Genomic DNA, 22,587 nt, shown 5'->3' with positions numbered 1-22,587 from the left:
AGCTTTCTAAACTGGAAATGCCTGCACCCAGCGCAGTCAGAGAGCGGTGGATTTTAAAAAGGAAGCTTTCTCTTTTGTGGACGAAAGGAACATGATTCAGCATAAGCACCAGATCAGGAACGGGGAGGCCAGGCTCTCCCTCCTGGCTCGGCTCCCCTCCTGCGACCTCGACAGAGGCTCCGGACTGCACCTGTAGGACGGGATCTCCAGGGTGCCCACAGAGGCCTGGGCACCGGGCCACTCCTCTCTCCAAGAACACCACCACCTGGCAGGCTGCCAGGAACAGCCAGGCCCCGAGGACGTTGCTCCCAGACATCCCGCCATGCAGGAGGCAAACGTGTCAGATCTCACGACCCTACTAAGGCCTAGTAAATAAGCCCCCAGACGTACAGCTGTGGCTGGGGATTCGAGAGCCTTCTGAGGACACACGGTGACAGTGGGGGCTGATGCATAGCTTCACAGCGCAAAGACTTATTAAAGAATGTCACAGTCCTGTGGGTGTTCACTACCGTGCCAGGGACAACGGTGGTGGCGGGGTCTCCGCGCTCAGGAAGCACAATGACTTAGTCTGACCAACAAAATCTACGTCAGGTGAAAAACTATATGCAGATGATTAATGGCTCCCTGGTGTCGCGGGACCTAAAAGGCGAGTGAATCTCAGAGCCAAGGGCTGACATGGAAGCTGGCCTCGGAAAGGCAAGGAACATTCACTGAAAACAAGGAAAGGCATTCCAGGTCAGGGAAGACTCAGATCGAGGCCAAGGGTGGGGGTGGGGGGGCTCCCTGTTTGGTGTCTGGTGGCCTTCCAAGCGACTCACTGAAAGAGATTTTCTTAGGTGGGGTGTCAGAGGAAAAAGGTGACCTTCAAGGCCATTCTGTTCATCTTTCTGACTCCAGGTAGGAAACACCTGTCCAGTGCCCAGGTTCCCAGGGAGCCTCTCAGTGCTTGTCCACTATTTTCCCTGGGCCCTGGCGTGGGGTTCGTTTTTTGCGTTATCTGACATGGCTCATTTTCCCAGGTACAGAGTGAAGCCAGCTGACTGAACCAGGCGTCCAGGCCCAAGCCACACCACTGGGTGGGACTGGACAGGCCAACCCTGGAACAGCTCTGCCCAGCAGGGCTGTGCCATATTGAACGGCAATAAACTGACTTAATCAGATCGTCTTTCGGGGAAAGCAGGGAGGCAGGTAAACATGAGGAGGCGGGCCTGTTCAGCTTGGTGCATCCCGGGGAAACTAACTCCTTATTCTAGTGTCCCATGAAGCTGGCCAGCAACCCAGTGGGCAATCTATGGGCCTCGGAGAGCCTGCTGGGCTCAAGAGGGGACAGCCCATCTCCCACACAGCCTGGCATTTGCCCTCTCTCCATGCCTAAAGGCACTTCTTCCCCAGAGCTCCTTAAAGATGGCGGCCTGAGCCCAAAGCTTAGGGAGAAGCGTCTGGGGAAGGGTCGGGCCTGCAGGAATGGAGCCCAGGGATGGGGAGAGGAGTGGCCTCCTCTATCCACAGCTGGCTTCTTTTGTCCCCACACGTTCCCCACGCCAGACTGCTTCTGAACTTGCACTGAGCTTTTGATCCAGACGGAGCTCCGGCCAGGTTGGCAAGATCCAAAAACTCTTTGGGCCTGGCCTGAGAAAGGATACCAAGACCCTGCCCGTAGCCTTGGCCGGCCCCTAAGTAGGGCCGAGTCTCCTGTTCCTTATTCACTGCCATGAGAGTGTATCTTGACTTGCACAGCCAACTCAGCTTCACGTACTTCGTAGCGTTTGCTCTGCTCAGGCCCCCAGCTAGTCTTTGGGAAATGAGGAAATAGAATTCAGAGAGGTTATCTGCTTGGTCCAAGGTCAAAGCGGACTAAGGACGGAGAGGCAAGCTGCCTGAGCCGACCCTTGGCCCCAGGCTCTTCTCGTGATTCCACTGCTCCTGCAGAAAGAAGGGTTGCTGTACTCCTTCCGGCAGCTTCTTGATATTCTGCCTGAACCCTAGCTCAGGATCGTAAGCATTAAGTAAAGCCTCCTGATACCGCTCCAGCAAGTGACCTCAGAGCCTCCAATCAGGGAAACAACCCTCCAGATCTTAGAGGCGAAAGAGGGGGCGATCAGAAGCAAGTGACACCAGCGGCCGCCACAAACTGCCACACAAGGTCCTGAGGTCCCTGTTTCCAAATCACATAGGGGAGGCGTGGTACCAGACTGGAGCACATCTTGAACCTGGGGGTCTGCAAACCCTCTGGAATTCTCGCAAGATTGTACATGTTGGTGCATTGGTCTGTGAAGAGTGTCCGTCGCTCATTCAGGGCTCAAAATGCTCGGCGACTTGAGGCAGAGAACAACAGAGGTCGAAGACCCCAAGTCCCCTCCAACCCTAGAGCTCATGGCCTACCCAGACTAGAGGAGCCAACTGGAAAGGAAACACAATTTGGGAGAAAGAGCCACTTCTTTGCACAGATCCAGGCTGACAGTCCTCTAAAGGAACTCAAGGTCCTAGAAAACCGCCTCTCTGTGTCTCTCACGGACATTTGGACACCTGGGCTCTCCTCTCACACTGCTCAGGGCCCATGGCCATTTCTGGGAGGAGCCCTGATCTGTATGTTCCAGGCTACTGGGCAGCTCTCCAGACCCCTCGGGCAGGCCCATCGCTGACTCCGGAGAGGCCCGAGGCCCTCACCCACAAGCCAGAGGTCAAGGGAGCCTGACACAGGAGCTGGAAGGCAAGTTATCCTGCTGCTTTCACAGAAAAGGGGCGACTCTGATTAACCCCCATCATGCCCTCATCAACCCTCCCAGTCCTGCCACTAGGAAGGGTGTCAGATGGCAAACAAGACCAACCTTTCCCAGGAAAGGCTCCCTGTCTCAAGGACCCCGTGAGGCCACAGGAGCTTATCTACCCTCCAAACACCAGGGAGAAGTTCAGCCTCATGATGTGGAAACCCACTCAGTTTCAGAGGGACTGGAGGGGCCCACGGTGTCTGCCAACACCTGCGTGCCCTACGCGAACGGCCCTGGGGAATGTTGGCCTGACCGTTCTTTTACCCTTGACCCCCACCTGTCAGCCCTCTCCACTCTTCTGTACCCCCTGAAGTACCCACCCCAGTGCTGGGGGAATAACACGTGATCAGCAGAACCTTCTTACTGTCTGGGGTGCACAATGGGATAGGATGGTCTGGAAATCCATCATTCTGTTTGAAAGCAACAGAGTTTCCATAGAGGCCATCCGCTGGCTTCCAATTTTCAAAAGACAGAGAAATATACACTGCTGAAGTTCTGTCGTGCACAATGTCATCCTTCTTCAATGACTGAATTCAGAGAAGACACCTAGGGATCCAGCAGCATCTCAGGCACTATTCTGGATGCCGTTTGGAAAAGTGGAGGCAAGAGCAGCAGCCCCGCGTCCTCCCAAGTCCCCAAGCCCCTGCTTCCTTCTCCCTGTGCAGCTCACACCTTGGGAACACACTCCTCGGCAACAGCCCACCAGACACCAAAGGTGTGTGTCTGGGGGGGAGGGGGCGGGGAAGGGTGCTACAAAATCCTGGAGGGATGTGTGTCTGATTAGATTTTGGAAGCGCCTACAAGGAAGGCTCTCCTGCAGCCTCTTTCACTAGTGATAGAGAAACTTCAGAAAGGCCACCTGAGGTCCCCCCTCCCGGCTCTGCGGTAGACTCTACCACTGTTGGGGGTCAATCGAGGAGGCGTATGGGGCCTGGACTCTGTCACACACCCCCAAAGCTGGGCCAAGACAACTTGTTTGGTGATCCAGGAGATACACCCTCTTGCCTCTCTCTCAACGAAATCCATGGAACAGGGGGCCCCCTCCCTCAAAAGAAAGTGAAGGAGGAAAATAAGCCAGAGACGGGGATAACAGCATCCACCCAGGCCAGCCCCAAAGCAAAGGGGACTGGCCAGATCTGCAAAGTCAGTCCCTAACCAACGGGATAGGGACAGGAACAGGCTGAAGGCAGAGTGCTGGCTGCCTCCTGAAGTGCCTGCAGCCAGGTACTCACACAGGAAACCAAGCCAGCCCCCCGCCCCCCCATCTCCACTGTTCAGCAGGGGTTCCCGGCTGAGCACCTGTCAAAGTAAGCAAGGGGAGATAAACGCTGTCTCCCGCCTCAACCACAAACCAGGATGCCTCCCGCCTCAACCACAAACCAGGATGCCTCCCGGGTGGGCAAATGACCTCGGGACTGGCACCTCACCAGTCCCAGGGCTGTGCCCTTGGCCTCCCCCTGGGGAAACTGACGACTGCGCAGTCCTTGAGGACCCTTGGTGACTGCCAGCGGGTAGAGAGGAAGAAAAGCGCCCTGGCCCAGACCAGGCATCCCTCCCCGCATCCGCTCCCACCGACCATCCCTGGGACCTGCCTCCCTGTCTGCCTGTGGAGGAGACAAGCGGGGACATTATTCCAACAGGTCCCCTTCCGCCGGGCCTCACCCGGCCAGCCTTCCTCCGCCCCGCCCCGAGGCCTCAAATTCAGCGGGAGCTCCGAGGCACCTGCTGCCAGACCCGCTCCATCGCCGGGAGAGGGGGCCCTGGGCGGTGCCCTCGGCGCTCCGGGCCTGCTCCGCAAGGGGCGGGGCGCTCCCGGGTCCGGCGCGCCCCCCGCGCCCCCTCCCCACGCTCACCTGGCGCAGGTGCTGCAGCAGCGTCCCCGCCTCCTCCCGCCGGCCCTGGCGCACCATCCGCAGCAGCTCCTGGACCATGCCGACGCGCCGGTGGTAGGGGGGCAGCCCCGCAACGGCGCCCGCGCGCCCCGCCTTGTCCCCGGCGCGCAGCAGCAGCGACGCCCAGAAGTCCGGCCGTTCGCGGCGGGGGCCGGGCGCCGCGCCGGGGCTGGCTCTCTCGGCCAGGCTGCCCTTGGTCTGCCGGGTGCCCATGCCGCTGCCGCCCGCCTGCCCGCGCCCGGCCGCGACGCCGCGTCCCCGGCCCGCTGCCCGCCCCTCGGCCGCCCGGGCGCGCCCGCCTCTCGCGCGGCAACTTTGGGGGAACTGTTGCGCGCGGGCGGCGCGGGGGCGGGGGCGAGCGGCTGCCCGCGTTCCCCTCGCTCCTCCCTCCGCGCTCCCCGGGCGCGCTCCCAGGGTGCTCGCAGCCCGCCCGCCCGTCGGCCCCGCCCCGGCCGGCCCCGCCCCCGGCTCGGGCTCCAGCTCCCGCCGCCGCCCCTGCGCCCGCTCCCGGCTCCGCGCCGCCGCGCACCTCCCTCCCCGCCTCCCCTGCGCTCCCCGCCCCTCTCCCTCCCGCCGCTTGGCTCGGGCTGGGGCCTCCGGGCACCCCTCCGGCGTCGTCCCCCCCGCACCGCGCCCCCTGCCGGCCGCCGCGCTGCGCCTCCCCGGGGCAGTGGTGCGCTGGCGACCCCGGCGAGCTGACCCCGGGGGAGGGGGGGGCTCGCTCTGGGTCCCCGCCAGGTTCCCCAGATGCTTCCACGACCGCGCGCGAGGGTGAGGCCCGCGGGAGAGGAGGGGAGGCGGCCCGTGCGCCGGACGAGGTGGGAAAACTTTGGAGCTTGGGGTGGGGGTGGGTCTCAGCTCCAGAGTCGGGTTTCTCAAAGTGGGCTCCGCTGCGCATCGGGCGCCCAAGTCATCTGAGGTGCTGGTTAAAAACGCCGGCTCCGGGGCCTGAGAGTCTCCTGAGTGAGAATCTCCAACGTGGCGCCTGGAGATCTGCATTTTTCGCCAGCCTCTGGGCTGATTCTGATGTACGCTCCTTTGACACCTCACCTGCCCCGGGGGTCAGAGGGAGGGCCGGGTGATGGCCGTTGTTGGAGGTGAGGTGTTCAAAGCCGGAAACTCTGTGCAAGGTTGTGTGTTGTGTGCGTGCCCTTTTATGGAGGGAGTCCGTCTGGTGCTTCCTTCAGTCTCTTAAACGGTCTGGACCATCAAGGTGTCGAGAACTGCTGTCTCCTCTTTTTCTTACTCTCTCACCTCTGCGGAAGGTTCTTCGTGGTCATCAGGTGCAAAAAAGCAGAGGCGTGCCTGCAGGGAGGCCCCACGGCACAGTGCTGCTGGCCCCACCCTGCCCCTGCCAGGCCTAGCCCACAGGGATCAGACCCCCTGCCGTCTGATGGTGCTTGGGAAGCCAACCAGGGCCCTGCCAGAGAGAAGGCTAGGGCACTCGGGGGACCTTCCCTGGCACAGGGCACAGAGCATGCTGGGAGGCGGTGGTCGCTGCCCTGGTGTCATCTGTGGAGTGCAGGAGGGCTAGGAGTGGTGTGCGCTTGCCCCTGACCCAGGTGCTGGCTGCTGCTTTCCTGGAGAGGACAGTGTGAGCGCTGGGCAAGCCCTCAGCTCCTTCCTCTGTCCTCTTGAGCTGAGAACACTCTGTCAAGAATTGGGAGAGTACAATGAGGGGGTGCAGAAACTCCAAACAGAGTGCAGGTATGGCGCAAAGGATGGTTCTTTTCCCTCTGTCAGCAGCCCTGGGTCTTGCCATAGGTGTTTGTGCCGCCAACCCCAAGTACCTGGAGGATGAAGCCTTGTATCTGCAGAGGCTTCCGTCTCCTTCAGATGCCCCGCTCCCAAATGCCCATCTGTGCCAGCAGAGAGCACTCAGTCTTTCTGGAAACTGGCTTCACAGGCCTGGGAGCAACACCTTCCCAACTTGCCTGGACCCTTTGTGTGTAGGATACAGCTGTGGGCCTCTCCAAAGAGCCCAGGCTGGGAAACACGGGGATGCCTGCAGGACTGCCAGGCAAGGGGGGCACCAGGGCCACTTGCGGCCCAGGCCCCTCCCTAGGGACCCTGGAGGCTCCACTCATCTGGAGGCAGACCACAGTCTGAGTTGGCAGGTTGAGGGTGTGTGGTTCGGGCAAATGCCATGTCAGTAGAGGAGGGTCCCAGCCAGTCCCTCACCTGGGGTCTGAAAGCCATGCTCTTCCTCTTCTGCAGAGACTTGGTTCCATCTTTCTTCTCCTTGCTCTTAATTAAAAAAAAAAATCTTAAAAGATTTCATTTATTTGAGAGAGAGAGCAAGAGAGAGCACGAGCAGGGGGAAGGCATAGAGGGAGAGGGAGAAACAGTCTCCCCAGTGAACGGGGAGCTGATGTGGGGCTCGATCCCAGGACCCCGGGATCATGACCTGAGCCGAAGGCAGATGCTTCACTGACTGAGCCACCCAGCTGCCCCTTCCTCTTCATTTTTTACTCAACATTGCCCTCTTTCCAGGTTTGTTCTCTTTAGTGTATAATCTGCTCAAATCTCTTCCGTCTGTTTACGGAGAAAACTTTCATTTGCCCCCATCCCCTCTGGTCGCCAATGCCCCACCTCCCTCTTTCCTTTTCAGCTAAGGTTTTTGGAAACATATTTATTTAAGATGTTTACCTCGCCCACTCTGGCCGCACTATGTCATTGAAATGTCTCTGCCAGTGACCTAGTTGCTAAGTTCAGTGGCCACTTTTTTTTTTTTTTGAGAGAGAGCATGTGCAGTGGGGGGAGGGGCAAAGGGGGAGAAAGAATCTTTTTTTAAGATTCCATTTCTTTATTTGAGAGAGAGCATGAGTTGGGGGAAGGGCAGAGGGAGAGAGAATCTTTTTTTTTTCTTTTTTTTTTAAGATATCATTTCTTTATTTGAGAGAGAGAATGAGAGCAAGTGGGGGGCAGGGGCAGAGAATGAGGTGGAAGCCCCACCTCGGGGCTCCATCCCAAGACTCTGGGATCATGACCCAAGCTGAAGGCAGACGCCCAACCGACTGAGCCACCCAGGCATCTGGAGAGAGAGAATCTTAAGCAGTCTCCTTCCCAGACCTGAGCCCAAGGCAGGGCTTGATCCCATGACCCTGAGATCATGACCTGAGCCAATATCAAGAGTCAGATGCTTAACTGACCGAGCCACCCCAGAGCCCCCAGTCTTCACCTTATTCGACTTTGAAGCAGTATCTCTTCCTGTTGCCTCTTTGAAACACTACTCCCTTGGCTTGTAAGGCATTACTCCCCTCTTAAGTTTCTTTCTTGAGGTCATCTGGGAGCTCCTTTTCTTACCCTCATCCTTTCCTTGTTGGTGTTACCCAGGGTGCGCCCCTGACCTCTTCCCAGGTGGTGTTATCTATACTCACGGCTTTGTCTGCCACTCACATGATGATGACTCCCAAGTTTCTCTTTCCGACTCAGAAGCTCGTAAGTTAACCTGTCACTGATTCCTTGATGCTGGCAGAAGACACGAGACTCCAGGGTCAGAGACACGGACTTTATACTCAGGCACACACAGCACATGGCATGAGCAGCAGCATGTTTGCATCAATCCCCCTTGCCTCTGAGTCCCACGGGGGCAGCACAGTGGGCCCAGATGCATGTTCTGCAGGCAGTGGGTTGGTATCACCGAGGAACACCAAGCTTGGGAATGCACTGCTCATACAGGAAGCAGTAAGCAAGCCTAGACAGAGACACCAGCTCATCTCTCAACGTTGCTCGCTACAAAGACAACACTGAGAAGTGGCCCAGGTCAAAAGGGGTCAGGGTCTTGCCCCCTTGGCACACAGAGCAAGATGCGGAGTGCAGAAGACCACTGGAGGGGACGTCTGGGTGGCTCAGTCAGCTGAGCGTCTGCCTTCGGCTTGGGCCCTGTGATCCCAGGGTCCTGGGATCGAGTCCTGCATCCGGCTCCTTGCTCGGCAGGGAGCCTGCTTCCCCCTCCGCCTGCTGCTCCCCCTGCTTGTGCTTTCTCTCTCTCTCTAATAAATAAATAAACTCTTAAAAAAAAAAAAGACCACTGGAAGATTAGCTCTTCCAGCCGTAGGCACTTTGTACTCAACAAATGAGCACGTCCTCTTCCAGGTCTCCTTCCCCACCTGCCTACTACTCCTCTCTCTGCTTTCTGTTAGTTGCGGCCAGCCAGAGACCCTGGAGTCACTGTGGTCTCTGGTCTCTCTCAAGATCTACATCTGGTCAACCACATCCAGTTAATGAGGCCAAGGATGGTGGCTCTCATTGTGCACATTCACGGTGTGCTTGTTCTCGGGCTGTGTTCCTTGTGTATATCATGCTATGTCACCCTTTCGACAACTGTGAGGCCCATTTTATTGTCCTGATCTCACAGGTGAGGCAGTGGAAGCTCAGGTTACGATTGCTCACAGATAGTGCGGGGCAGGACTGGGATTCACGCTTAGGTCTGTCTGACTCGGAAGCCTGTGTTGTTAATATCACTTTATGTCATTGATCCAGCTGTTTAACCATGACATCCTACGGCCACTGCCTTGTTGAGGATCTGTCATTTTCCACCCCAATCAGTGGATAACAAGAGTCTTCTTTCTCACTTGTCTCCCCACCTCCAGTGTTGCTCTTTCTAATGTGTCTTCCATGCGGTAGCTGGAGCCATCGTTATAAAAGGAAACTAACTCTATCTCTCTCTCATCCTCTCTCCCCTCCTCAGTCATTCCTGTCACTTTCAGTCCAAACTACTGACCATGGCGTTCATGTCCCCCAGGTGCTACGCGGTCCTCATGCCCTTCGCTTCAGCCATCATCCCATATTACTTACAGCTCTCCAAAGATGTCTTATACTTTGCACATTTGCACATACAGCACCGTCTTCCTGGGACGTCTTCACCTCCTTAAGAGATGCCTAGTCACCCTGAAGATCCAGTGTGAATGCCTCCCATGCCCTCCTCTGTGTGATTCTAATTCCCTGCGAATACCACAGCCTATCTTGTGCCTTGTTTCTACTGTTCATTGACCTGTGCGGTTCTGTCTGGAGCACCCTTCTTCATCTCCTCGTCGGTCTTATCCTTTAGACTAAACTTGGACGTCACTTCCTCAGGGATGGCGTCTGAGTTTCTCTGGCCTCCCACCAGCTAAAGTTAGGTGTCCATCTTTCGTGTTCTTCAAGTCCCACTGCCTGTGCCAGCCATCGCTGTAGTGACCTATAAGCACCCCAAGGGCAGGTTGCCCACCAGTGCCTACAGAGCACAGAGCCGGGCACATTGGAGGAGCTCACAAAATACTTGTTGAATGAAACAAAGGTACACATGGCCGCCTCCAATGTGTTAGCCTAGCGTCAGGAAGTCTGTACATGGCAGGCGCTCAATAAAATGATTGGATGAACCACAAAGAGCACTAAAATGCAGTGGGATTTGTTGTCACGGAAGCTACTGATGAGCCTCAGGAAATCAGTTTGCAGAGACTCAAGGAGCTTGTTCTTTCAAGAAACTTGTGGACGGGACTGCTGTTTGTTGTTGTTTTTTAAAGGGAGAGAGATCACTTTATTAAGAGAAGATCATGGAATTTATCCTTTCGGTCATCCTCTTTTATTTATTTTTAAAAAAGATTTTATTTATTTATTTGACAGAGAGAAAGACAGCCGGCAAAAGAGGGAACACAAGCAAGGGGAGTGGGAGAGGAAGAAGCAGGCTCCCAGCAGAGGAGCCCGATGCGGGGCTCGATCCCAGGACTCTAGGATCACGCCCTGAGCTGAAGGCAGATGCTTAACGACTGAGCCACCCAGGCTCCCCATATGATACCCCCTTTTAAAGAGAAGCTGAAGTTTAGATAAAATAAAGAATTTGGTGAATTTGTCCTTGACAGTAACTGGAATTCAAAACCGAGTTCACACTGCTTTAGAGAATATAGACATATTTTAAATACTTCTGTTTGAAAATGTTGTTGCCATGTAGTTGCTCTTTGTCTTTGAATCTGGGGGGAGGACGCAGGTAGGAGCATGGGACAGGAGGCGGGGGGGGGGCAGGTGCGAGACCCCTGGTAAGGTGGGTGGGAGGTGACACAGAATGGGTGTTCTTTTTTTTTTTTTTTTTTTTTTTTTCCCCAGTGACCTAGAAACTCCCTGGTAAAAAGCCAGGGGAGAAGGCAGGGCACCAGCAGTGGGACCGCAGTGACAGGAATGGGTCAGGGAGTTGTCTGGGACAGATGGAGGCAGAGTCATGGGGCTGGATGGACAGGTCGGCAGCCTTCTTGCATGAGATTTGCTCCAGCAGTTCCTGGCAGCTTAACACCAGAGCCAAGAAGGGAGGGATTAGAGTGACCGGTGTTGGGGTTTCTTAGGGCGAGTTAGGTGATGGGAGGTCCTGGAAGCAGTGACCTCTGGAATATTGTCGGGGAAGGAGAAGACGCTGGGAGTCCAGGGATGGGATACATCAACCAGGAATCCTCAACCTCGAGGAACCATCCGAGTGCCCCGGGGGGCTTGTTAAAACACAGATCCCCGAGCGCCACCCCCAGAGTCTCCGCTTCAGTAAATCAGGGCCAGGGACATTTTAAATGAGCTCCCAGGGATACGGATGCTGCCAGTCAGGTGTGCGTCTGGGGACCGCACTTTGAGAAGCGGTGGAGGAGCTGGGGCGCCGGCGGGAAGGAAGTAAAATTTTCTCTCCTGAGGTCTCATTAAGGCTGCAAAACGGGACGGAACCATTTCTTGACTCTGAGGAATTTAGGGCGTCTCTGAAAGAACTGGCCCTGGGGAACCCTGGACGCACGCGCGCACCCACGCACGCACGCATGTGCGGCGACACGCATGTGCGGCGACACGCATGTGCGGCGACACGCATGCGCCAAAGGGGGCCCTGTCTCCGTTCATTTTCTTTCCAAGGAAGATCTTCGTCCTTGCTAGGGGGCCCAGCTAGCCTACTTCTCTCTCAGCAGCTTTCCCGACACCCGGTGCCTTCTTTCCGCGACCAGGTAAATGCGTTCCAGTCCTTGATGGTGACGCGGGCCGGGGACGAACGTGAACCCCTCCATGTTAGTCGGAAACCACCTCTGTGAGATCCCAGACATTCCACGAGCTCTTCTTAGGAACCTCGAAGCCCTGGGACACCTTGCCCGGCCCTTCTCCAGAAAGGATGCTCTCGGACGGTCAGGAACGCAGATGAGAGAAGTGGCCTCTGACGAGGAGGAGAGCCCGCGGCGGGGCAAGGGGCCAGGTCTCCGTTAGTTCCAAGTAGCCCCATGCAAACAGGACACCAGAGAGACACATCCACCTTGTGCCGCTGGGAACTGTGTACAAAGCTGACTTCATGCTTTTTTCCCTTTTAATTAAGATTTTATTTATTTATTTATTTATTTGACACAGAGAGAGAGGGAACACAAGCAGGGGGAGTGGGAGAGGGAGCAGGGAGCACGACTTGGAGCTCGATCCTAGGACCCTGAGATCATGACCTGAGCCCAAGGCAGACGCCTAACCGACTGAGCCACCCAGGTGCCTCTCCCTCTGCTTCTTTGTTTTTCCGTTGCCGCATGCATGGTTTGCTTTAATCTAGCTAGTTAGTTAGTTATGTAATCAGTGCCTGTGAACCCAAAACAGAAGGAAACCAAGCCAACCATTTCATGATTGGTTTCTTTTCCAGCCCTTTGTCCCAACTCCTATTTCCCGTGTTCATCATTCCCTGCTTTCCAATTTATATTATTTAAAAAAAATTTTTTTTTTTTTTTTATAGAGAGAGCACAAGCAGGGGGAGTGGCAGGCAGAAGGAGAAGCAGGCTCCCCCCAATGAGCAGGGAGCATGCCTTGGGACTCACTCCCAGGAACCCGGGACCATGACCCCAGCCGAAGGCAGATGCTTAACTGATTGAGCCACCCAGGCATCCCCCTCTTTTTATTATTTTAAACTTTGCTTGTATAATGGGCCATGTCAAACATACACGAAATGAGGGAGGCTAGTATACTGAACCCAAATGTCTCTGTTGTCCAGATTCTAACTTTTCAAATCATGCCCAATCTTGTTTTGCCCATTCCTTCTATTTCCACATCCTGGAGGAGGTTGTATTGCATTTATATGTGTTCTTAAAGATTTTTTTAAAATTTTATTTATTTATTCGACAGAGAGAGAGACAGCCAGCGAGAGAGGGAACACAAGCAGGGGGAGTGGGAGAGGAAGAAGCAGGCTCACAGCGGAGGAGCCTGACGTGGGGCTCGATCCCACAACGCCGGGATCACGCCCTGAGCCGAAGGCAGACGCCCAACCGCTGTGCCACCCAGGCGCCCCTGCATTTATATGTGTTCTTAAAGGGGTATTTTTCATTTCCATTGTCTTTAACTTTATAAAACAGTATGTAGCCCTACGTAATTCCCAGGGCTACTATTTTCACTTACGGTTACATGGTAAGCATCATCCTTGGTTTTTTTTTTTTTTTAAAGATTTTATTTATTTGACAGAGATAGAGACAGCCAGCGAGAGAGGGAACACAAGCAGGGGGAGTGGGAGAGGAAGAAGCAGGCTCATAGCAGAGGAACCTGACGTGGGGCTCGATCCCACAACGCCGGGATCACGCCCTGAGCAGAAGGCAGACACTTAACCGCTGTGCCACCCAGGTGCCCCTGGAGAGTGCTTTTATGAACGGGTCTTGTGGGTTCTTGTCATACACCCGATATAGCCCTTCGAGTGAAACTGTTTATTTATTTTTTTTAAAGATTTTATTTATTTATTTGACAGAGATAGAGACAGCCAGCGAGAGAGGGAACACAAGCAGGGGGAGTGGGAGAGGAAGAAGCAGGCTCATAGCAGAGGAACCTGACGTGGGGCTCGATCCCACAACGCCGGGATCACGCCCTGAGCAGAAGGCAGACACTTAACCGCTGTGCCACCCAGGTGCCCCTGGAGAGTGCTTTTATGAACGGGTCTTGTGGGTTCTTGTCATACACCCGATATAGCCCTTCGAGTGAAACTGTTTATTTATTTTTTTTAAAGATTTTATTTATTTATTTGACAGAGATAGAGACAACCAGCGAGAGAGGGAACACAAGCAGGGGGAGTGGAGAGGAAGAAGCAGGCTCATAGCGGAGGAGCCTGACGTGGGGCTCGATCCCGCAACGCCGGGATCACGCCCTGAGCTGAAGGCAGACGCTTAACCGCTGTGCCACCCAGGCGCCCCTCGAGTGAAACTGTTTAGCTTTAGGATTAATGCTGGCTTGTTTCCCGCCAAAGTGCTGCCCTACCCGCGGCACCATATGAAAGATCCCTCCCCTGATCTGTGTCTTCTTCTCTCCCATGCTGGTTATTGATAGGCATGTGCATTTTTTCCCCCCAATTACTTTGCCAGTTAAAATGGGATTTTGCTGGTGCCTTCAATTGCCTCTCCTCAATAACTGGTGTCCTAGTCAGCTTAGGCTGCCATCACAAAGTACCCTAGACTAGGTTTTGGACTTGCTGAGGACCTGTCTCCCCGCCCCTTTTTCCTGTTTCCCCCTTTTGGAATGGCGACGTCTATTCTGAGCCACCCAGCCCATGGCAGTTTGTTATGGCAGCCCGAGCTAAGATGTGTTGTTGACTATCTCTTCATTGGTTTACCGGCCCATGCATTTCCTGTTCTGTTAAACGCCTGTTCATGTGTTTTGTCCATTTTCTATTAGGTTGTTGTATTCATTTCCTATTTTTACTATAATGAATCACCACAAATTCGGTGGCCTAAAAGAACATAATTTTATTAAGTTCCAGTTCTGGAGGTCAGACGTCTGACATGGGTCTTACGGGGCAAAATCAAGGTGTTGGCAGAGCTGTGTTCCTTCGGGGGGCTCAGGAGGAGTATCTGTGTCCTTTTGCGGCTTCTAGGGGCTGCCCACATTCCCTGGCTCATGCCACCCTTCCAGCAATCACATCACTTGGATGTCTGTTTCTGTTGTCATATCTCCTCTCTCTCTGACCTTCCTACTTCCCTCTTACAAGGACTCCTGTGATTACGTCGGGCCCACCCAGATATTCCAGGATAATCTCCCCATCTCAAGATCCTTAACTTAATCAGGTAACATACTGAGCAGTTCTGGGGAACGGGGTGTGGACATCTTTGGGAGACCACTCTTCTGCCTGTGCTCTCTCATTGCGCTCTGTCCTTTCTCATGGATTGGTATAAGAAGAGCCAGGTAACACCACCAGGCAATAGAGGCCAGTCCCCACAAGGGGCCTGCACCGGGCTGCAACTCCCTGCCCCCTCTGTGGGGCACCTGTGGGTGTTTGAGGTGACACAGCAGAAAGTACCTCCAGAAAGACATCCACCACCCCAGACCCTCTATGAGCCACCAGCCTGGAGCCAGTCCAAGTTCTGAGGTGCTGGGAGACAAAGGCATGATCTATGCACCAGTCTTGAAAATCCAAACACCACTTCACTTCTTTCTGATGTATGTTATAATTTTCCAAGGCACTTCCCCATCCGTAATCTGTCTTGACTCTCAGTGCTGTCAGAGGCCGGGTGCAATGGCGTGAATGTGCTGGAAGCTCCCTAGCCAGTTGGAGACTAACAGATCCTAGGCTCTTAACCCCCAACCTGGGATTCTTCCCAGAAGCCTGGGCCTGTGGGGAGAGACCCATGTGACTTGTCACAGGGCCCTGTCCCAACTTTCCTTCTTAACCTGCCATCGTGGTACAGGTGGTGAGAGCTCCAGGGTTATGAGTCAGGGCTTGAATCACACAGGCCTGGTTGTAGCTTCCTGCTCAACCACCTACCAGCTGTGTGACCTCCAGTAGGTGGTTTAACCTCTCTGGGCTTTGGTACCTGCCTAGCAAGTTCCCAGGTGATGCTGATGCTGCTGGTCTTTGGACCACTTTGAGAAGTATGCTCTATGTAAGTCATGGATTCTCCCTGAGTCTTTTTCTTCATCGGTAAAGTTCCCCTTCTCTCCTGGTTGATGTGATCCTCAAATGCGATAACGTATGGGAAAGCTCTTGGTAAAAATTTAAAAAGACACAAGAGGGAATTATCAACTGAATGATGTTTAATAATCACTGTTCACATGTGTGTTTCCTTCACAATTTACAAGAATGTGCACATATGACACTAGTGGCTGACTGCTGAGGAGCAGGGCTATTTAATTTCATTGACCCTACGTTTGTCTGACTCTCTGACCACGTGAGTGTTTGATAACCACTTGTGCTGGAAGGATGGATACTGCCTTGCCCTGCCTGGGAGAAACCTTGAGATCCGCCCCTGTTGTTCACCCCACAGACAGAGGCTTGATGATGCTTCAAGTGTTTGTGGTTATTTTTGTCAACCATCATCTCCTCCCACTCCTCCCCAAGAAAGCTCTCCAGTGAGTCATCCGGGAGGCCCAGGAGGCAGTTGACGTTGCTGGGCTGGTATCTGGCCATTGAGCGGAAAGAGAAGTGATGTCTCCTTGGGCTTGCTTTGCAGAAAAAATTCCATGCGTTCATAGCCTCCTGGAAAGTCGATCTCTAGAATTTGTGTCTGTGATATACATTTGGTGTGTACATTTTTATTTGTATTCACTCAGAGATTCAACAAATATGTTGAATAGCTGTTATGTAGCAGGCGTTGTTTTAGGCCCTGAGGATACAGTGACATTCTGGAAAACAAGGTCCCCCTTTCATGGAGTTCATGTGCGTATAATATTCATGGGACACATATTGAAAGCCTACTATGTGTCATGGAATTTATTTTATTTATTTTTTTAAAGATTTTATTTTACTTATTTGAGAGAGAGAGAGCATGAGTGGGGGGAGAGGCAGAGGGAGAAGCAGATTCCCTGCTGAGCAGGGAGCCCGATGTGGGGCTCGAGCCCAGGACCCTGAGATCATGACCAGAGCTGAAGGCAGCCACTTAACTGACTGAGTCACCCAGGCGCCCCTGTGTCATGGAATTTATAGTCTGGCAGGGCAGACAGACTTGTAATCAGATACATAAAATAAAGTGTCACAGGGCCTCTGATGGAGATAAACTCAGGGTGGGGTGCAGTGAGTCACAAAGGAGGAAGAGGGGCCTGAAGAGGTGTTCCAATGAGCTGGTTTTTGTTTATTTATTTTTAGTCTAATTTAAATTTTTAAAAGATTTTATTTATTTGAGAAAGCAGGAGCAGCAAGGGGGGAGAGCAGAGGGAGAGGGAGAAGGGCTCAATGTGCGGCTCGACGTGGGGCTCAATCCCTGGACCCTGAGATAATGACCTGAGCCAAAGGCAGATGCTTAATCGGCTGAGCCAGCCAGGCGCCCCCCACCCCAGTGAACTGCTTTTTAAAGATGGGTGACAGGTGCCTGGCTGGCTCAGTTGGTGGAGCATACAGCCCTTCATCTCAGGGTTGTGAGTTCAAGTCCCATGTTGGGGTAGAGATTACTTAAAAAATAAAACTTTGAAGATGGGTGGAATTTTCCAGTTTGGCTAAGGGGAGGCATTCTGCAATGAGGAAGCTACATGCTGTAGCTTGGCACTTTAGGCACCTGCAGTGGTCCCATGGAGTGGAATATGAGTGCAAGGGATGGAGGGGAGGTTGGAGAGGTGGATGGGGGACTGGCCACCAATCCTTAGGTGACAAGGATTTAGCACTTAATCCTGCAGTCAAGGTATTGAAGTGTTGAAAAGTTCAAGTCAGAGAGAGAAATGACAGTGCTGTGTTGTGGGAAGAAAATTGTAGAGGAGGTATGGAGGTAGCTAATGGGAGTGCAGAACTAGAGGTAAGAAGATAGAGATGCAGGCTGGAACCGAGGCAAGGGTAGTCAGGATGGAGTGGTAGTGTTAGGTGCTGAGGACGCAGAATTGGCAGGACTTGGTTACAAGTCGGATGGTTGGCAGGGAATCATTAAGGGAAAGAGAAGCTGGAGGAGTAAGCAAGAGTGGGGAGAAAATGGCTCCTGTTCCACACCTGTTGAGCTTGGGATACATCTTGCAGAAGTGCAGGACCCCGATCTTACTGGACACATGCAGTCGAGAACATCCACATTTAGCAGTAACTGAACACACAGGTGAGTGGATGAGGTGATCTGAGATAAGAAAATGGACAAGGACAGGTCAGTGGGGCATTGTGCCATTTCATGTGCTGGAGGAGAAAGGGGAAGCTTTGAAGAGAATCTGAAGGCGATGTCAAAGAGGAAAACGGCAAACCTGTTAGGGTAGGCAGTTAGTTAGGTTCTAACAGGATACCTGGAGGCCAGCAATGAGGAAATCATGGCCAGCTTTCAGAAGGTCAGAGACCTGGAGGGGCAGCACTCCACAGGAAGCCAGATCAACCCAGGCAGCCCCAAGATGGCGGCTGCCCTGACAGGAACCCGCTGACCGAATAAGGAAGAAAAAGCATGAAACCCTGCATCTCCACCCTAAGTAATGAATATTCTGCCCCCTAGTTAACAAATGTCAATAAAAGATAGAAACCCAGTCCCCAGGGTGTACAGCTCACATTCTCTCTCTCCTATCTCTCTCTCTCCTTCCTCTCTCTCTCCCTCATTCGTCCTCGCATCTCAAAAGTGTACTTTTTGCTTTTATAAACTTTCCCACTTCTGTCACCTGTCTGCTGTGTTGTGCATCTGTCCTTGAGTTCTTTCTCGTGACTGGACCGAGAACCTTCAGTGACACCTTTGGGATGGGCTGGGCCAAGGCCCCAGGACCCCAGGGTCTCCCCAGTCTACCCTGCAACAAAATTAGGAAGAAGCAGGGATTAGGACAATTGCTCTGTGGAAGCCAACAAAGGAGAAAGTCCCAGATAGGAAAGAGCAGTCACTGGTGGCAAATGCTGCTGACAGGTCAACAAGAGGACTTGGAACTTTGGCTTTCAGAGAGTGACTTGAGCCCCTGCCCATAAATAAGTATTTATGGAATGTATGGAAGAAATTTGGGAGGAAAAACTATGAACACCATCTCTGAAGAGGGGCCACTGTCATCAGTTTATGTCTCTCTACTCTTGACTCCTGTTTTACCAGGAATCCCCTTCTCTCCAGTTATCACTGAAACGACGAAACGCAGTGGGAAAGCACACTGGAATTTGGAGAAAGCTGCATTGGTCTCAGAGACTTCAAGGAGCTTCTGCAAGGGTTGACACAAGCAGGAACATATTTAAAGAAGTGTCCACAGACGCTTAAGTCACCACATGGGGAGAAAAAGTGGAAGGGACCCTCAGGGAAACGCGGCATGCTGCAAGCTTTGGCAAAAGGTGCTCTCTCTCAAACACATCACCAGCAGGGGTCACACCAGGCACGGTCCTGAAGGTAAGGGACAAGGTGGGGACCGAGACAGATACCATCCTGGTCCTCAGGGAGCTTACATTCTAGTAGGAGAGATGGACAACAAGCAAGTGCGATAAATGCCAGGAACAAAATAAACAAGGATGAGCCCGTAGAAAGTGGAGAGGAATTAACTGAGATATATGGTAGTCGGTTTATCTTGCTGAAAAATTCCCAACTCTAACACACAGAGGATTTCAGGAGCCATCATGTTTTATGATTTGTCACGTCTCGCACAGAGAAATTTCTCCTGTCATGTTTTGGACAACCCTCGCTGCCAATGGTAGGAGTGGTGGGGCAGGGATTGGGGGAACAGAATTGTGTGAAATGCTCACACCCTGAGGCTACACCCTGATTCCCTGGCTCAGAGCAGCAGGGATCAGAGGCAAGATGTGCCACTGGGAAGATTTCGATTCAAGAGAATGTGCATATGGCTGTGGTTTCTGTCAGAGCAACACCCAGTCCTCACTTCTGATAACATTCTGCTGGGCCACAGCAGGAATGCTCCACCCACATCCCTCCTGGGGGATTTTTCAAACGTAACTGAAGTCACACAGAGCTGGGATCATAACAGTTTACTCCCAGAGTCAGTGCTGCACCGAGCAAAGCAAGGGCCCCTCAACAGTGGGCTGTGACACATGCAGCCCTACCAGTTAGAAGAGGAGGAACCCCAAGCTAACTTTAGGGGCAAAGATCCCCACCATTTTGGCCCCATTACGGAGGTCTCAGCTCCCCAGGCCACCTAGGGCCAAAATGGGCTTTTGGGAAATGGCTGTTTGTTAAATAGGCTGAATAAGCAACCATGACAAAAAGACCCAAAGATATGTATTGGCTCAAACACAAGAAAAGTTTATTTCTCATTCACATAACAGGCTGCAGCGTGTGCTCTTAGTTGATGGGTGGCTCTTTCCCATACGGTGATTCGGGGACCCAGGATCCAATATGTGTTCTAACATAGCCTAGTGGTCATCTACATCTTGCCGGCAGAAGGGGAAAGACAATTCTTCGAAACCTCAGCCTGCAATCTCCGCAGGTCACGTTCTATTGGTGAGAACTAGTCACATGGTCCTACTGAACTGCAAAGGAGGCTGGGAAGTGTAGTCTAACCTTGCACTTTGCTCTAATCCCCATGACTACAAAAAGAGAGAATGATTTTGGTGGGCAGAAAAGTTTGACTTTCTGAGAGGACTAAATGCTAGGCATTCCAGTGTTTGGATTCTAATTCTAGACCAAAAATTTTTAATTTTGACACCATCACTGTTTGAGAATGCATAATTCTTTGGGGGTGGGAGGGAGGCTGCCCCATGTTTCGTAGGGTGTTCAGCAGCATTCCTGGCCTCTCCCCACCTGATGCCCGTAGCACCCCTTCCCCACTTCTCCCAGCCCCGATCATGATATCAAAAATATCTCCAGACATTGCCAAGTATCTCTGGGGCAAAAATCATCCCCAACTGAGAACCATTGTTCCAGACAATGAGAGCAAGGGTCAGAATCTTCTGTCAACCAGGACGAAATGCAGCGAAATAACCTGCCCACACTTTGTCACTTGGAAAGCTCATGGAGTTGCTGCTAGATTTTGCTCACAAAATTGACAGACAGCTTAGCTGAGGTGCTGACTTGAAGTTGCAGAGCGAACTGAGCGATACAAACCCCAGCCCTCAGACTCTCCGGGCCCAGGATGCGAATCATGCCGGAGATCCTGCAGGTGCTTGTCACACCCGCACACAGAGACTTGATCTGTTAAGTCTCTTCACTTCACTCAGTACAGATCTCAAAACCATACCAGCTTGTTTGCAAGAACACACTTTCTGAGTTAGTTGGTGTAGATTCTCTGAAATTTCTGTGAGAAATAGGGTTTGGTTGCTTTTTGTGGTTATTTTTTGGGGGGGTATCTTGCCTAATATGAGACAATGTGTGTAAGCATCTAGAAAGTTCTTTTTTTTAAGGTTTTATTTATTTGTCAGAAAGAGAGTGAGAGAGCAGCAGGCAGAGGGAGAAGCAGGCTCCCTGCTGAGCAAGGAGCCCGATGTGGGACTTGATCCCAGGATCCTGGGATCATGACCTGAGCCGAAGGCAGACTGAGCCACCCAGGCGTCCCTTTCTGGCAAGTTCTTGTTCTGTACGGACAGGGCGAACAAGAGGGAGATGCCCAAGAAGGATACTTGTTTTCACGAAATGGGTTGTCCTGGAAATACTGGTGAGAGTTCCTTGCAGCCCGGTAAAAACAGGAAGTACTATCATCCAGCAAAGCACTAAGGGTGCCAATATACCAATAGTTTGTTTTACTTCTAGAAACCCAACAGCGATGTTCTGACTTCTTGGGAAATAGCTTTTCTGGCTACAGCTGATGGGTCTTCCTTCACATTCCATGGGGATCTTTGGGCCGAGCTTCAGGGTTTGGGCTGTAGTCCCCGACAGTGAGCTCTAGCTTTTTGTGTAGCTGGCGGCATGAAGTATTCATTTCCTGATTCGCTGGCAGTGTGCAAGGTGCTTGAACACCAAGCGACGATGGTCATGTCTTTTTAATTTCAAAGCTGCTCAATTAAGATGAGATACAAGGTCGTAATCAATAAAGCTCAATGTGAAACCCCGTGAGAGAGAGGAATAGAGAAATGTTCTCTGGGGCTGGAGTGGCCCAAAGGAACAGGTTTATGTCAGACTGAGATTTGTGCGCAAATAGCTAAGTATTCCTTCCGACGATAAGCAATCTGGGTCTGAAAAAGCATTTGAAGATTCACAGACCCATGTGTATCATTCTTTCTGAGCAGGCCTGAAAGCACGCGACTTCTGGCTGTTTACCAGTTGCTAGGTAGTCTGGAGACAACAATGAACAAATAGGATCACTGATCTGTTGCTACGTGATTGTTTTTTGTTTTTTTTTTTTTTTGAAGATTTTATTTATTTATTCAACAGAGATAGAGACAGCCAGTGAGATAGGGAACACAAGCAGGGGGAGTGGGAGAGGAAGAAGCAGGCTCATAGCGGAGGAGCCTGATGTGGGGCTCGATCCCAGAAGGCCAGGATCACGCCCTGAGCCAAAGGCAGACGCTTAACCGCTGTGCCACCCAGGCGCCCCGCTACGTGATTGTTCTTATTCCAGTGTGATCCGGCAGGTCTCCTGCTCGGCACTTCCCAGTGCCTACAAGTGAGTGTCCAAACACCTCTCCAGGCCCAGAAGCCCGCTGTGGCTCCTTCCTGAGACCTGTCTGGCTGCTGGTGCAGACCTTCTCTGCCACCAGAACCAGCAGAGCCAAGTGCAAGGCCACGGAATACATCAGGGCATGTCAGGCCCCCAGCGTTGCTCAGATGTCTCCCTCCCAAACCCCAAAAGCTTGATGGCTACTTTTTTGGGGTTTCAGGATTCAGGTCACATGTTACACTTTCTAGAAAGCCTCCTTGACTTTCACTGCGGCCGCCCAAGAAGAATTGGCCACTCGCTCCCCTGTGCGAGTCACGTCATCCATAGGCCTTTGTCGCCCAGAATCTGTTTGCCCTGGATTTCACACATTGTGTAGATGTCTGACTTGCCTCTCCTTTGAGGGCAGGGCCAGTGTCTAACTAGCTCTTCCTGGGAGCAAGCGTGCCTAACAGAGGATCTCGAGAATGGTCAATACAAGTTTATTGAACAGAGAAATGAACAGAAATTTCTGTCATGTGGCTTTTTTTTTTAATTGTGGCGAAATACACATAACATACAATTTACCCTCTTAGTCACCATCCGCCTCC

At 52.7% G+C, this 22,587-nt stretch overlaps 1 protein-coding gene and 1 long non-coding RNA gene across 2 annotated transcripts in view; one reads left to right on the top strand and one right to left on the bottom strand.

The window, feature by feature from the left end:
- The window catches only part of LRRC75A (leucine rich repeat containing 75A), a 43,481-nt gene extending 38,438 nt beyond the window's left edge, over positions 1–5,043 (bottom strand). The window contains exon 1 of the mRNA XM_045778164.2: positions 4,622–5,043. Coding sequence (XP_045634120.1) covers positions 4,622–4,873 — 252 coding nt within the window. The 5' untranslated portion in view covers positions 4,874–5,043. The remainder of the gene's footprint in view (positions 1–4,621) is intronic.
- A 178-nt stretch (positions 5,044–5,221) lies between these two features.
- LOC123779768 (uncharacterized) lies at positions 5,222–10,489 on the top strand. Its single transcript, XR_006776281.2, has 2 exons — positions 5,222–5,431; positions 10,268–10,489. It is a non-coding gene; the product is annotated as an uncharacterized LOC123779768 (long non-coding RNA).
- The last annotated feature ends 12,098 nt before the right edge of the window (positions 10,490–22,587 follow it).

Source organism: Ursus americanus, chromosome 14, assembly GCF_024610735.1.
Source record: "Ursus americanus isolate L20-20 chromosome 14, mUrsAme1.1.p, whole genome shotgun sequence".
NCBI lineage: Eukaryota > Metazoa > Chordata > Mammalia > Carnivora > Ursidae > Ursus > Ursus americanus.
This window is presented reverse-complemented; position numbering and strand designations above follow the sequence as displayed.